The 15,426-nt window shown below is 37.6% G+C and overlaps 1 protein-coding gene across 4 annotated transcripts; it reads left to right on the top strand.

Moving 5' to 3' along the window:
- The first annotated feature begins 2,061 nt into the window (after nt 1–2,061).
- LOC127505982 (uncharacterized) lies at nt 2,062–15,418 on the top strand. Of its 4 annotated transcripts, none has more exons than XM_051882030.1 (4): nt 2,062–2,167; nt 3,164–3,264; nt 7,016–9,678; nt 12,862–15,418. In XM_051882030.1, exons 2-4 carry the CDS (start codon nt 3,165–3,167, stop codon nt 14,143–14,145), a joined length of 4,047 nt encoding a protein of 1,348 aa, XP_051737990.1. In that variant the 5' UTR covers nt 2,062–2,167; nt 3,164; the 3' UTR covers nt 14,146–15,418. The 4 variants fall into 4 exon arrangements, with proteins under 4 accessions (XP_051737990.1, XP_051737992.1, XP_051737993.1 ...); XM_051882031.1 differs by lacking the exon at nt 2,062–2,167 and adding an exon at nt 2,805–2,850; XM_051882032.1 differs by lacking the exon at nt 7,016–9,678.
- Nucleotides 15,419–15,426: the final 8 nt, after the last annotated feature.

Here is a 15,426-nt window from a genome sequence, read left to right on the forward strand (position 1 = left end):
ATGTTCACCGACAGCCGATTAATGACCGTTGCAATCAAATTTGACCTCAGACAAAATTCTGGCAGTGTCAGAAGATTTGGCACACAATCCTGCAGTGTGACTTCTCCTACGGCAAATGTCAAATTGTCTTTGTTTTTCAAGATAAGCCGTGATCAAAATTAATGCTAGAGATTTCTTTGTTAGCCACCATTTCAGTCACGGAACGTGTGTGGGTTGATGTAAAACTCTGGACAAGTTTTCATGCGCGCGTCCTTTTTTAACGGTCTTGACTGTCGTACATACAGGACAGCTGAGATCCCACAATGTGATATACACACTGTTATAATTGCACAGTGTGCACCCGGCTTAAGTGCTGATCAAAATGTAACGCTTAATTGAAACATTTAACCTTCTCCATTTAGGTGTGACAGCTGAATTATGAATTATCAGGTGAATAGCGCCACCTACTGTACAGGAGTATGTAGCATGGATTATGGTTCGATAAAATGTTACATAATATTAATATTAAAAAAACAAAAAAACAATGACTTTCCGGTGCCTCACTGGATGTAAATAGGCTGCCTGAGGAAAAACGTGGAAGTGACCTTGCCCATTGGGGCGTACGCCACCCAGGACCTTTGTGATTGGTTTAAAGAAATGCCAGGTATCCAATAATCCATAAATGTAGGGAAATGACAGATAGTAAGGATTTACTATTTGATTGCAATTTTTTTTTTATTATTATTGTTATGACAACTTAACATTTCACCTATAGAAATGGGTGTTGCCAAATGGGTCAGGAGCAGCGCAGTCCCGAATGAAACATCCCCATCTGACTAACAGGGAACCGTATTGGAACATTCTGTTAACATCCCAAATGTCCTGTTTGTAATGTTCTTGTGTGACTAGGATAACCAATATGAAATGTCCCCATAAAGTCATATAAAGATCCTTGAACTGAAGCACTTTCATTACCAAAAGAGGACGCTTTAGGAATGTCCCTAATGTTCTGTAAATGTTCGGAATTTTCATCACCATTAGAGAACTTTTAGGGAACGTTGTGCACGGTCGCGAGGATGTCCCCTCCTACGTGGGCCAGCACATATTATTTGGGTTAGTGCAATAAAGTAATGACATTTTTAACAATAAAAGTAACTGTAATGGATTTATAACAGTTTTTAAAATATTTTTATGCTTAGCTTCATTGTTCATATAGTGAGTCAAATTTTGCAGTTTTATATTTGACTTAATAAAAAGTTTTTAAAAATCATGTTCCCTCAGTTTCAATTTTTATTGTGCAAATGATTTTATTTTATTTGCACTAATTATTGTATTTCATGTTAACTCTCATTTTAATTCTCTTTCTTATTTATTTATTCGCCTCACAGCAAGAAGGTTGCCGTTTTGAGTCCTGACTGAACCTTTCTGTGTGGAGTTTTTATGTTCACCCCGTGTTACTGTTTCTTCTGGATGCTCCGGTGAACACTATCCAAAGATGTGTGTATGTCAGTGTGTGTTTGCCATGGCCTGGAAATCTATCGGCTTTAGTTTCCTTCGGCGACCCTACAAAGGGCAGGTTAATTTTATGGTGTGTTCTGATTAGTATAAAAATGTGTAGTTAAGCCAGCTGTCACTAGAGGGCGAAGATAACATCAAATGGACTGTTCAGAAATTAGTTTAGTGAAATGCTCCACAGTGCAAAGAAACTCTGGCCTCTGATGGTTTATGGAGTTTTTTTAGTACCATAACAGTTCTAGTGTTTAGACTGTGTGTGTTGTTTGTTTGTTTGTTTGTTTTTAATAACATTTGTTTTATTCTTGCTTGTGGACACTGTTTATTTGCACATTTTATATAATATAGATCATTTTTGAATGCCATTTTTGCAATGCATGTTTTGGTCATGAAGTGATTATTTGTTATTCTACAACAGATATAGGCCTACAGTATATCACAGTGAAAGGTTCTTGCCAATACACAACCTCAATGTTACAATTTCAGAACATCTAAAAACTGAAATAAGGCATTTATAACCAATCAGTTCTGAGTGTCCAAAGGGAAAGGAATTTATATTTCCCTATAAATCACGTGACCATAAGGGTGTTTCCCTCAGTATACTGTAAATACATCTGTTGATCTATTTGTCTGCAAGAGTTTAAAGTCATCTGGAACAAGAAGGATCCTAAAAACAGTAAGTAGATTCAGTTCACTTAATTATGATTGCTGTGAAAACCATCTAACGAAAGACAACACGAGGACAGGATTAACACCGATGCCTTTTTATCTTTTCATATCAGTTTCATTTCAGTTAGCATCAACATTTTAAGACATTTTCTCAGCTCATAACTCAAAAAAAGAAATGACATCCGATTGCGGCCGTTACACAAATTGATTGAGGCATAAACATATTTATAGCCTAGATTTATGTGTAGGCTAATTTTACTTTATTCTTAAACATTATTCTTTAAAAATACCTGAGATTGCTTGATGAACCCAGACAAATCACGCCTTGTCATAATCGTGTTTATTTGGATTCATGTTTCATTTGTCAATATGCCTTTGTTTCTTCTCCATGATTCTAGACTTCCTCATAGTTTGTACATCCGCATATTTCATAGGAACGCGTCAAGAATGTGTGTTTTCTTTATGTCAAATAACGATAAATCCCAGTTTGCGCTGCGTGTCCTTCAGTGGAAACGCAAATGACGACCATCTCTCATCATCTATATGTTAACAGTTTATTTAGGCCTTCAGTAGACATTGTGTTTTTTTGTGGGATAAAAACTTAACTAGTTCGCAACGCTTTGCTTTGTAACCTATAGACTCCCTATGTGTGGAATCATTCATGACAGATACTCAACTGTCTTAGTAAGGGTAAGACAAGACTTATACACTGTAAATTGAGTCTGCATTTAATTGTTTTACTTGACTATTATAAGAAGCATTCAATCATGCTTTATTTAAATATGTTTTAAATTCACCTTTTGTTTATCAAAACAAAAACAGATTGAATTATTGCAATGCGCTATTTTTAGATGGCCACCAGATGGCGCTAATGCTGATATTTAAGAACCAACTTCCGAATTGATAGCTGTGAACATCTTTAAATATGTATATATGATGGTCAAACCTCTATCAGTATCTATAACGTCATTGGTTGATTTCTTCTTTTCTGTGTTTTGTCTAGCATGGATCCAGTGGGAGTGAATTCAATAGAGACTGCAGCTCTAGGAAGACCCTTCCAGCTGGGGATGCTGTATGACTGCAGGAGAGATGCTCTCGTACCAGGTGATGAATGGACTGTTGACCCAAATCTGTGAAGCTTTAAAGGGCACCTATTATGACCCTTTTTACATGATTTAAAATAAGTCTCTGATGTCCCCAGAGTGTGTATGTGAAGTTTCAGCTCACAGATAATTTTTAAATCATATTAAAATTGCCACTTTTGGAAGGTGAGAAAAAACGTGCCATTTTAGTGTGTGTCCCTTTAAATGCAAATGAGCTGCTTTGCCCAGCCTAAGAGGGTGGAGCTTCAAGAGCTCATTCTCCGGAGTCAGGACGCACTAATAATGTCAGAAACTGCGAATATACTGTATGCTGCATGGAGATAGAACAGATATAGTATAGTTTAGTTTAGTTTAATTACAGTACATATGAGTTTTATGACATTTATTGTACTTCACACAAAAGATGAGGCATCTGTTTTCACTCCAGAAAATCACTGTAAGAGCTTAATAAAACAGGGCAAGAAGTGTCACTCTAGAGACTGTAAGCTGGATCACGAACAGTTTATACTGATCCATCCTTGAGTAACAACATTTTAGCAAAACCTGTTTTGTATTGTCCCTTTGTATTGACATTCGTTCACAAAGCAGTTTGGTGTGAAATGATTCACGCAGACATAAACAAATTAAGGTATATGGGGGCGCATTCCCTTCAATAAATAAAACGAATCCACCGAGTCTTTAGCGGGTCTGATGTCAGGAGAACATGGAGACTGTTATGTTCACTCTTACATCCAACAACAAAACACCTCAATTGCTTATGAGACATTCTTGTCACTACAGCTGCTCCAGCCTGGAGAAAATGGCGGACTGTGTACAGCTCGCTCAGGGCAAAGAATATACACTAACGAGAAGCGACACTCAATAGAATGTTCCATTGAAACACCGGTGCCCAGCAGCAGCCCTGCGTTTCCGCCATTTTGGGGTGAAAGCGAGTCGGCAGTCCACTAGTTTCTATGGCAATATCAGCTGCTTTGCTAAAAAAAAACATACATTAAAGCTGAAATCTAACCTGAATGATGACAACACAGAATAAAATACTGATCATCAAATCCTTTTTACAGTTTATTTTACACACTTTGTGTTTAAGTCTTCCACTTTTTTCACAAAACCTTCACTCGCTAAAAACCCAGTCAGTTTGGGTTAAAATTCTTTAAAAGGCTTATAAACAAATTATTACCAACATAAGAAATTAAATTAAGGACATGCATCAGAAAAATTGGGAATGTTGGACAATAAATATATGAATATAACAGCTTGATTCTGCAGTGTTGTCTAATGTCTGTTAAAGCAAAAGTGTCCAAAAGTGTGAATTATGGGATAATGGACACAGCAATGCATCATATATTATAAGATCGTTATGTTTGTAGCGTGATCCATTAAAACGTACAATTTAGCCTGTTTCAATTCTGACCTAGATATATTACTATTACTCCACTAGGTCTGAAATAAATTGTTCGCTGCAAACATGATGATCTTAAATTTATTAATTATTAATTTACTATTAATAAATGTGTAAAGTTGCATAAAATGGAAATACTCAATAAAGTAGGCTAACTATGTTACCTCAGATGGTTGAATAGTTTCACACAATTCCACAACTGGTAAAATAAAACGTTTATAAGACAATACAACATTTACTGTAGGAGCCATACAATTTACTGGTGACTTAATTTAAAAAACTGTTCTATTGCGCTTCTGATTTGGCAGTAAAATTCGCCGATTTTGGGTGCGTAAGATGTGAAGGATTCTATGGTCCAGTTAGTATTTTCACCCCATAATGGCGGCCGCGCTACCGGAGCGCCATCTAGTGGCTGTTACCCAAAAAGTATCAGAGTGTCGCCTCTTGGGTTCTAAGCTCTTTGCTCAGGGTGGGGTTTTTGCTAATACGGCAGTGTCTATCAGCAGTCGTGGGAGGGGCCTGAGGAAAATGACATCAATTTGCTCGGAATCTGCAAACGGCTTCTGAAACACTGCTTATGATTTATGGGAATTTTAAAAAAAAAGTAGTGGGTGGATTTTTATCATTACAGGGTGGTTGTGTATACACACATTTTTGTTCAAACACCATATAAAAGTGAATTTTGCATAATAGGTGCCCTTTACAAGAATGATAAGAGAAAACTTGTATATTAATGAGATTGTAGTTAATAACTTACAATATAAAAAAAAATTGGCAATATTAAACTATTACAGCCTTAACTTCTTTCAGGTTTTGTGGCTTTTAAGTCTCCATTGTGAATACTATTTTACCACATAATGTCACGGTTCTGTGTTGTTTGAACCTTGTTTTCCCGCCTTAGTTTGTCACCATAGTTACTAATTTGATTTCATCATTTTGTTCAGCTGTTCGTTCCTAATTGTTTGATCTGTGTATTTAAGTCATTGTGGTTCTTTTGAGTTTCATCGGGTCAAGCAATCTTCCCACATATTCTACACAGACCCGTTTGGTTTTGTATTCAATACATCTTGTACATCTCCTTATCACATTCAAAGCACTTCATGCCCCCGTTTGCTTACGGATCACACCCAGGATTTCCTCAACTGGTGTGCACCAATGACTCACTCAGCATATTTTACTACACCAACCTGAGCGAGCAGGCGAAGGAACGCCTGCCAGCGACACCAGCCCCACTCCTAACTCAGAGTCCAGCCAAACACCACCACAAGAGAAGGATACGACACCTGAGCCCACCACAGATGGAGAACTAGATCAAGGGAATATATTGGAGCCCTGCCCACACTCACGCCACTGTGAGTGAGTTGTTGTTCGACTTTATGAACTGTTGTTTTGATTTTGTAGAGGATGATTCCCTGCCCCCCTGATCCCACCCGAATCAGACTCTTCATTTTCAGATCTATGGATCCCGCCCAACCTTCCTCTCCAGACCTTAGCCAGTTTATCTACCCAGTCTCTGCTGTCTTCCATCAGCCCCTCTGTTCCCCCCTCTGCCTTCAACCGCTGATTCTGTCACTCCACCTCAGCCTGTCGCCCTAACTCCTCCACTCCATCAAGCTTGCAGCTCCACTGGGCTCCCTCAGCCTACTGGCTCCACCTCGGTCAGGCGTCGCCTTGCCTGTGCCACAGACCTACAAGACATCTGCTGTCTTTCCACCCTCAGGTGGAGCCCTCAGTTGCTCCGGTTCCACCTCAGCTCTTGTGTACCCCGGTTCCACCTTGGGGGTTTGTTGCTGCAGATTTTTTGCAGCCTCTGAAGGTGTCTCTCCATCTGAAGGTGTCTCTCCATCTCTCCATCTGTACCTAGGGCTGAAAACTCTATGAACCGCTCAACGTACTGTACATATAGTGTAGGGCAGGCGCTCTGGGTGAATACATCAACACACGCTCCACCCCCCGGCGGTACTGGTGGTACGATCCACCTGCGAGTGCTAATTATATAAATGGAAAATCAGAGTAATTTTTATGTTTGTTCAAAAATCTGATTTGGACGCAAAACCCAAACTTGTAGAATCGAAAATTAAACTGAGTGACAATTATCCATTTGTGAAGTATTCTAAAAAAATTAAAAAATTAAAGTTTGAAGCCAACTTTTCATTTGGTTCATTTTGATGGTGCGAATTGAACAAAGAACTGCAAAGCATTACACAGACCCAATGGGGGCAAGAAACAAAAAATAATGTGGTGTGTCTCTGCTGGAAGAAATGAAGGTTTTCTTTTGTTATGGGGCTGATTAATTTGTTTTATGAATGCATAAAGTATTTAGATATGAATCATTCATTTTTCTCCATTACAGGAATCAGACTTTGGAGTAAAGAGCAGCTGCAGCAGAACATAAGCACTAAACCCCAAATTAATACAGATTTCACAGTCTCAGCTTCAGATTCGATTGAAGAAAAATCTAAATTGCTGAATATTGATGGATGTCTGAAACTGAGTATTTTAGGTGGACTCATCAATGTAAGTGGAGCAGCAAATTTTCTCAAAGACACCAAGAAATCATTCAATCAACAGAGACTCACATTACATTATCATTCAACCACTAAGTTTGAAGAACTGATCATGAACCACTTTGCTTCTGGAGACATGGCTCACTATGACAATGATGTAGCCACACATGTAGTGACAGCAGTGCTGTACGGAGCAGATGCCTGCTTTGTTTTTGACAGAGAAGTTTCTTTAGATGAGGACAAAAGAGTGATAGCTGGAGAAGTAAATGCTGCATTAGAGCAGCTAAAAGGTATTTCAGCTGGTGCTAGTATGAGACTGAATGACAATCAGAAGACTGCTGTCCAAAAATTCAAGTGTACATTTTATGGCGACTTCCAGCTACCATGTAACCCGACCTCTTTTGAAGATGCTATGAAGGTTTTTGAAGATCTTCCGAAACTGCTGGGAGAAAATAAAGAGCTTGTGGTTCCTCTGAGAGTTTGGCTTTATCCTTTGGACAAACTTTTCTCAAGAGATGTAAAGTTTCAACATGAAATCAGCACAGGTTTAAGCACAGACATTGAATCTGTTATTGAGAGTTTAAGTAAGACTGAGATGAAATGCAGTGATCTTCTGACAGACACGCCTGCTTCGACATTTACTGCATTTCATGAAAAAATCACTGACATGAAGAAAAACTGCTACCAGTGCAGATTGAGTCTCGTGAAGAAACTCGGCTCTCTCTTACCAAAGATCCGTGGAAAATTTATAGAGGATACAGCATTGATCGATCTTCTACATGAACATGAGGAATCTCCATTTGAAAGAAGTGCTCTTGAACAATGGCTGAAAGAGAAAGAGGACGAATCTGAAATCGTTAAAATATTGCTCACACAACTGAATGACTCAGGAGCAATGGTAGAAATCAAACTCAATACAAATTTAATGAATCTGGAAGTCAAACATTTAGTCAGCTACACTTTCACATCATTGAGTTGGACAGATGTGCTGCTTTCTAAACAAAAGGCCTTCCTGAGTCCTTCAACAAAAGGAAAAAATGAGGAGAAAAGCTCTGAATCTGAACACAAGACTTGGCTCGCACCTGACATCCAAAAGACAATGAGGAACAACTTGAAGGTATTTAAAAACTTGATCGATTTAAATGATTGCACATCAGCCAAATTCATTGTTGCATCAGAAGAAATGGAAAATAATCCAGGTTCCTGCATACTGCTGTATGAAAATGAATCTAATGAAGCTGTTTGCTTCACTCCTCCATCAAAACCATACTGTCCAATCATTGAAGATGTCAGATGTACTCAAGTGGTTTTGAAAGTGTCTCCACCGTGTCCTGCTACAGAGGAGCTCAAACTACTGTACAAAATGAAGGAAGAGAAAGACTGGACATCTCAAACTGTGTCAAAGAACCAGAATACAGTTACTCTGACTGATCTCAGACCAGATACTGAGTACAATATTAAATGTGCAGCAGTGGGAAAACTCAACTACACCGTAGACAGTGATGTGACGCGTCTCACAGTCATAAACCAGAATCTCATAAAGGCCAAAGAGTCTGCTATCGAAAATATAAACTGGACTGAAAACAAGTGCAGTGAACTTTTGGAAAACACCAGAGAAACAACTTTTAGTGCACTTCATAAGAAAATACAGGATATGAGGCAAAACTGCCAAATATATAGAAAAAAATTCAGTGACCGAATTAAATCTGTGATCCAGTCAGTTAATGCTTGTGAGAAAGAGTCTTGTGCTCTGAAGGATCTTCTACAAGCTCATGATGAGTCTCCATTCAATGAAAACAGTCTGAAAGAGTGGATCACAGTGAAAGAAAAAGAATTAAACACTGTTTATGAGTTTCTTCGACAGTTAGTGGACTTTGGAGCCGAAGTGAATAGAAACTTGGACTCATATCTGTCAGATATTCAGGTGGAGAATGTGTTTTGTTACACTTTCAGTTCTCTTGAGCAACCAGATAAGTTGATTAATGAGCAAGAAAATTACATGAATCCTCAAATGATGAGAAATCCACAGAAGAAACCTGGTGTGGCGTCTCAATCATGGCTCACTGGAAGAATCAGGGAGAAAATGAGAGAACATCTGAAAACATTTAAAGAGCTGATGACGTCATGTAGGAGTGAAAGCACTAAATTTATGGTTTCCATGAAAGACCATGAAAAGCATCCAGGTTCCTGCATTCTTCTGTATACAAATGAATCTAATGAAGCTGTTTGTTTTACTTCTCCATCAAAACCAGACTGTCCAATCATTGAAGATGTCAGATATAGGCAAGTGGTTCTGAAAGTGTCTCCACCGTGTCCTGCTACAGAGGAGCTCAAACTACTGTACAAAATGAAGGAGGAGAAAGACTGGACATCTCAAACTGTGTCAGAGAACCAGAATACAGTTACTCTGACTGATCTCAGACCAGATACTGAGTACAATATTAAATGTGCAGCAGTGAGAAAACTCAACTACATCACTGAATCTGATGTCACCACAGTTATCACAAAGGTACTGTATGATGTGCATTCAATAATTTATTTTTTACAACATCATACTCTTTTATTTTAATTTTAAGTTTATGTTCATATAAAACCATTTCATTATATTTCATTATAGGGCAATTTTAAAAGGTTTCTTTAACATGATGGTGGGAAGCATACAGCGGCTTAGTATGATACCTAAATTTTGGATTTGGCATGACATGCAGCCACTGGTACGGTGGTGGTACCTTGGTATCACACCCAGATACACATGCATTAAAATGCAGTATTTTTATGTCAAAATTTAAAATGGTCAAAATACAGCCGACATACAACATTCCAGCAAACACATTGTAACTCACATAAAAAGCCAAGAGTAAAACTGACCCACTGTAACAAAAATAGTTGAGCTAACTTAAAAAAAAAAAAATAAGGCAACTTATCACATTCATCTTTTTAAGTTAAAGGATTGGTTCACTTTAAAATGAAAATTACCCCAAGCTTTACTCACCCTCAAGCCATCCTAGGTGTATTTATTTTTCTGATGAACACAATCTGAGGTATATTAAAGGGTTAGTTCACCCAAAAATGAAAATAATGTCATTTATTACTCACCCTCATGCTGTTCCACACCCGTAAGACCTTCATTCATCTTCTGAACACAAATTAAGATATTTTTGTTTAAATCCGATGGCTCTGTGAGGCCTACATAGGGAGCAATGACATTTCCTCTCTCAAGATCCATTAATGTACTAAAAACATATTTAAATCAGTTCATGTGAGTACAGTGGTTCAATATTAATATTACAAAGCGACAAAAATATTCTCGTTGCTTTATAATATTAAACAAAGGTCTTACAGGTGTGGAACGGCATGAGGGTGAGTAATAAATGACAGAATTTTCATTTTTGGGTGAACTAACCCTTTAATAAATGTTGACGCATCCGAGCTTTATAATGGCAGTGAATGGGAAACAATGAGTGTGAAGCTCAAGAAAGTGCATCCATCCATTATAAACATACTCCACGGGGTATGTGAAGGCCTTCTGAAGCGAAGCGATGCATTTGTGTAAGAAAAATATCCATATTTAACAAGTTATAAAGTAAAATACACTATACTGCCAAAAGTATTGGGACACCCATCCAAATCATTGAATTCAGGTGTTCCAATCACTTCCATGGCCACAGGTGTATAAAATCAAGCACCTAGGCATGCAGACTGCTTCTACAAACATTTGTGAAAGAATGGGTCGCTCTCAGGTGCTCAGTGAATTCAAGCGTGGTACCGTGATAGGTTGCCACCTGTGCAATAAGTCCATTCGTGAAATTTCCTCACTACTAAATATTCCACGGTCAACTGTTAGTGGTGTCATAACAAAGTGGAAGCAATTGGGAACAACAGCAACTCAGCCACGAAGTGGTAGACCACATAAAATCACAGAGCAGGGTCAGCGCATGCTGAGGCGCACAGTGGTCGCCAACTTTCTGCAGAGTCAATAGCTACAGACCTCCAAACTTCGTGTGGCCTTCAGATTAGCTCAGGAACAGTGCGTAGAGAGCTTCATGGAATGTGTTTCCATGGCCGAGCAGCTGAATCCAAGCCTTACATCACCAAGTGCAATGCATAGCGTTGGATGCAGTGGTGTAAAGCACTTTGCCACTGCACTCTAGAGCAGTGGAGACGTGTTCTCTGGAGTGACCAATCACACTTCTCTGTCTGGCAATCCGATGGACGAGTCTGGGTTTGGCGGTTGCCAGGAGAACGGTACTTGCCTGACTGCATTGTGCCAAGTGTAAAGTTTGGTGGAGGGGGGATTATGGTGTGGAGTTGTTTTTCAGGGGTTGGGCTTGACCCCTTAGTTCCAGTGAAAGGAAATCTTAATGCTTCAGCATACCAAGACATTTTGGACAATTTCATGCTCAACTTTGTGGGAACAGTTTGGGGATGGCCCCTTCCTGTTCCAGGACTGCGCACCAGTGCACAAAGCAAGGTCCATAAAGACATGGATGAGCAAGTTTGGTGTGGAGGAACTTGACTGGCCTGCACAGAGTCCTGACCTCAACCCGATAGAACACCTTTGGGATGAATTAGAGCGGAGACTGTGAGCCAGGCCTTCTTGCCAACATCACTGCCTGACCTCACAAATGCGCTTCTAGAAGAATGGTCAAAAATTCCCATAAAAGAAACACTGATCATCATAATGGTGAAACATCAACATCTAAACCTCTGTTAATTCTCAAAAAGAACTTCTGCTGAGATCTTGAGAGATTTATTGTCTTCTTTTATCTTCAGTTGATTTCAGGCTGTGGCTTTAAGTCAGCTGTAGTTGTGTTTCATTTTCTGAGAGTGTAAGCATGATGTTAAACCAACATCACAAAGTAACATTGATTCAATGCAGTTAACATTGACGCATTAACATTGATTTAACGTTGTTTCAATGATTGCTTTCAATGAAACAATTAATAGCAACCCTTACCATTTAAATCAGTAGTATAACACTGGAAGATGTCTACAGTAATTAGAAAAAAATTAATTATAAATCCCAGCAACCAGATCAGAAAGGAAATACACAAAAAAATATGAGCAAAAATGTTAGGGCCCAAAGACCCGTGGTTTCCACCCTAGCCCCATGCGAGCTGTGGACAGTTGAAGATAAACAATATCTATGAAAGTAAGCAACCATTGCTGCCTAGTTCAAGTATGTGGAGGTCTCATAGCAACCATCTTCTTGACAGGTATCAAACCTGCTAAAAACACCTGCTGCAGGGTTTTAGTTGAAAGTTGAAGGATCATTTAAAAACAGCACAGATGGGGGACAAAGAAACAGAAAAGTTTAATATAGATGACAAATTTTCTTTAAGCAATTTAAAAGTTTGCAATGCCAGGACATTCCCAGATCATGTGAAAAAAATTTACCAGTTTTTTTTTTTTTTTTTTGAAAAACGTTTCATCAGTATGTTGTTAAAAAATGGTACAATCCATTAAATGCACTGTAATTCTGTTCTATTGCATAATTTCATATAATGAAAGTGAATGGTGAGACAGGCTAACATTCAGCCACAAATACATTTATAATGCTTAAATTTGTCTTAGTTGAGTTATGTGAAAGAGCCTTTATTGTTAACAGGGATGTTGGTGCACATTTTAGAATTTGATCATTTAAAAATATAATATCATTTACACATTATTGTTGTGTTTTTTATGTTTACAGGATATAAATGATCTCATCAAGAAAAATATCTTAATTGAAGATGGAAATCCTGCTCGATACCGTCTGCAAACAAAGACAGGAAATTTGGATCAATCTGAACCATATAGAAAAATGACCTTTGGAGAGAGAGACAAAAACAAACCCCATAAAACCATTCTGATGGTGGGAGAAACAGGAACAGGAAAAACAAAACTAATCAACGCTATGATCAACTACATGTTGGGTGTTCAGAGAGAAGACAAGGTTTGGTTTGAGATCACAGATGAACAGAGTGACCGAACATCAGCTCACAGTCAGACCTCCAGAATCACTGTTTATGGGTTTTATCCACAAGAGAGTCCAATCCATTTAACAATCATCGACACTCCAGGATACAGAAACACTCGTGGAGTTGAGAAAGATAAAGAGATCGCTGAGAGTTTGCTTAATTTAAGTAAATCTGCAGAAGGTGTTCATGAAATAGATGCAGTGTGTCTGGTGATTATGGCACAACAAAACCGACTCTCTGACAGACAACAATACGTTTTTGATGCTGTTCAGTCTTTATTTGGAAGAGATATTGCTGAAAACATTGTCTTGCTCTTCACACACTCAGATGGAGCTCGACCTAAAAATGTCCTGAAGGCTGTTAAAGAGGCTAAAATCAAGTGTGCAGTGAATGACAAGAAGAAGCCAGTGTTTTTCCTGTTTGACAACTGTCAAGGAGAAACATTTCATGAAGAATTTCAGATGGTCCAAGAGCATTCATGGAATCTCAGTTTTAAAGGAATGACAGGATTTTTCAAGTTTCTTGACAACATAAAACCAAAATCCTTGAAGATGACTCAATATGTTTTGCAGAATCGGAAGCATTTGGAGGCAAATATTTCCAATCTCCAATCATGTGTTCAAAAGACAGAACTAAAGCAAAATGAGTTTAAACAAACTCAAGAAGCTCTGAAGCAGAACAAGAAGAGAACATATGAAAATTTACTGAAGGATTATGATGGGAAGATTGGTGATGATGTGTCTTTTGTCAAGAAGCTGGAAGAAGAACTGCAAGAATTAGAGAAAGAGAAAATAAAGCTGGTGTTTGAAGCTTTTGACTGTGTGGAAACTCTGGAGATGATCACTCTCAACACTGAATCTCTGATCACACTTCTGTACATTGATTTTCTGATTGAGAAGCTGAAGGAAATTAATGAGCCTGAAAAAGCTGAAATACTGGAAAACATCAAGAAGAGAGCAGGAGAAGAAAAACATGGAGCTCTGGGATTTATTAAAAAAATTCATAAGTATTTTTGAATGCAACTTAACATCTGTGGTCACGTTAAGTTTTTCTTTTCTTTTTTTCTCTCATTTTTAAGTTGCTTTGAATAAACAACATCTGCTAAATTAGAAAATGTCAAATACTATGTTGATTATTGTAATTTATATGTTTGTTGTTTTTCCTGAAGAATACATCAAAAATTGACGGCAGCATAATGTAAACAGTTTCTGCAGTAAGTTACTGTTAATTACAGCAATACTATTGTGAAATCAACAAATAGATAGAATAGTTGTATTTTTGGAAAATGATGTGCGTTTAATCATGTTCACTGTGGCTCTATAGAAACTGTTTGTAGTTGTATTTTGAAGCACTGCCACCTAGAGGCCATATCAGAAAATGTTGAGAATCATCCTACAGATATAAAGACACAATTATTATGACTTTAATATAATTTATTTTACTATAAATCTGGAGTCATTTTGATATTTATGGGCCTCGCATGTTTATTCGCTTCATTGATTCTCCTTAAAATTATGCTAAAATTTGTCTTGAGTGAAAGAGAATATTCAGAGAGAATATGAAATATCACTTTTAACTCACTTTTATCAATAAACAACACATTTCTTTAAGCTATAACTACAAATTCAAAACCACAAAAATAACTGACTAAACACTCTATTTTAAACTACATTATTGTTAATCTAATTCAAACTTTAGCCTAAGTGGCTCTCAGAACAATCCAAACCAAGTTCATGACCTGATACACTGAATGCCGTTTTCAGTGAAACCGCCAAAAGTTTTGAACTTTGCACAGTCCTACTGTAATCAGCATAAACTACAGAAAGTATGAAGGTAAAAATAAATACTAACATTTTAAACAATTTCTTAATATACAGTTTTCCTGTTTTGGGACGTTTTATGTTCACTACATCTTCAGCTGGATTTGGATATGAATGACATTCAGTGTCAAAAAATCCTGAATGTACAATAAATCATGCTGAATGAAAACTGTCAAAGATTTAAAAAAAAAAAAATTATTGATCTTGTCTATATTGTCCAGAGACTCTCATTTTTGTCACAGATTATATTTCAGTACTGTAGCTCTGGCTGGACAGCAGGTTAGGTGAGACATTTTCATTAATAAATCCACTACTTACAGTACTTAGAGTTTTTCTGTTATATAGATTTTTAAAAATAATTATCTTCATTATATTTATTTATAGGTTTGGTGTTTTATTTATATTTATGAGTTTGAGGTCAGTATTTCAGGAACACTCCCATGTCAGAATAAAGTGTGTCTCTTCTCCACTAGTGTG

The sequence above is a fragment of the Ctenopharyngodon idella genome, chromosome 23 (genome assembly GCF_019924925.1).
Source record: "Ctenopharyngodon idella isolate HZGC_01 chromosome 23, HZGC01, whole genome shotgun sequence".
In the NCBI taxonomy this organism is placed as follows: Eukaryota; Metazoa; Chordata; class Actinopteri; order Cypriniformes; family Xenocyprididae; genus Ctenopharyngodon; species Ctenopharyngodon idella.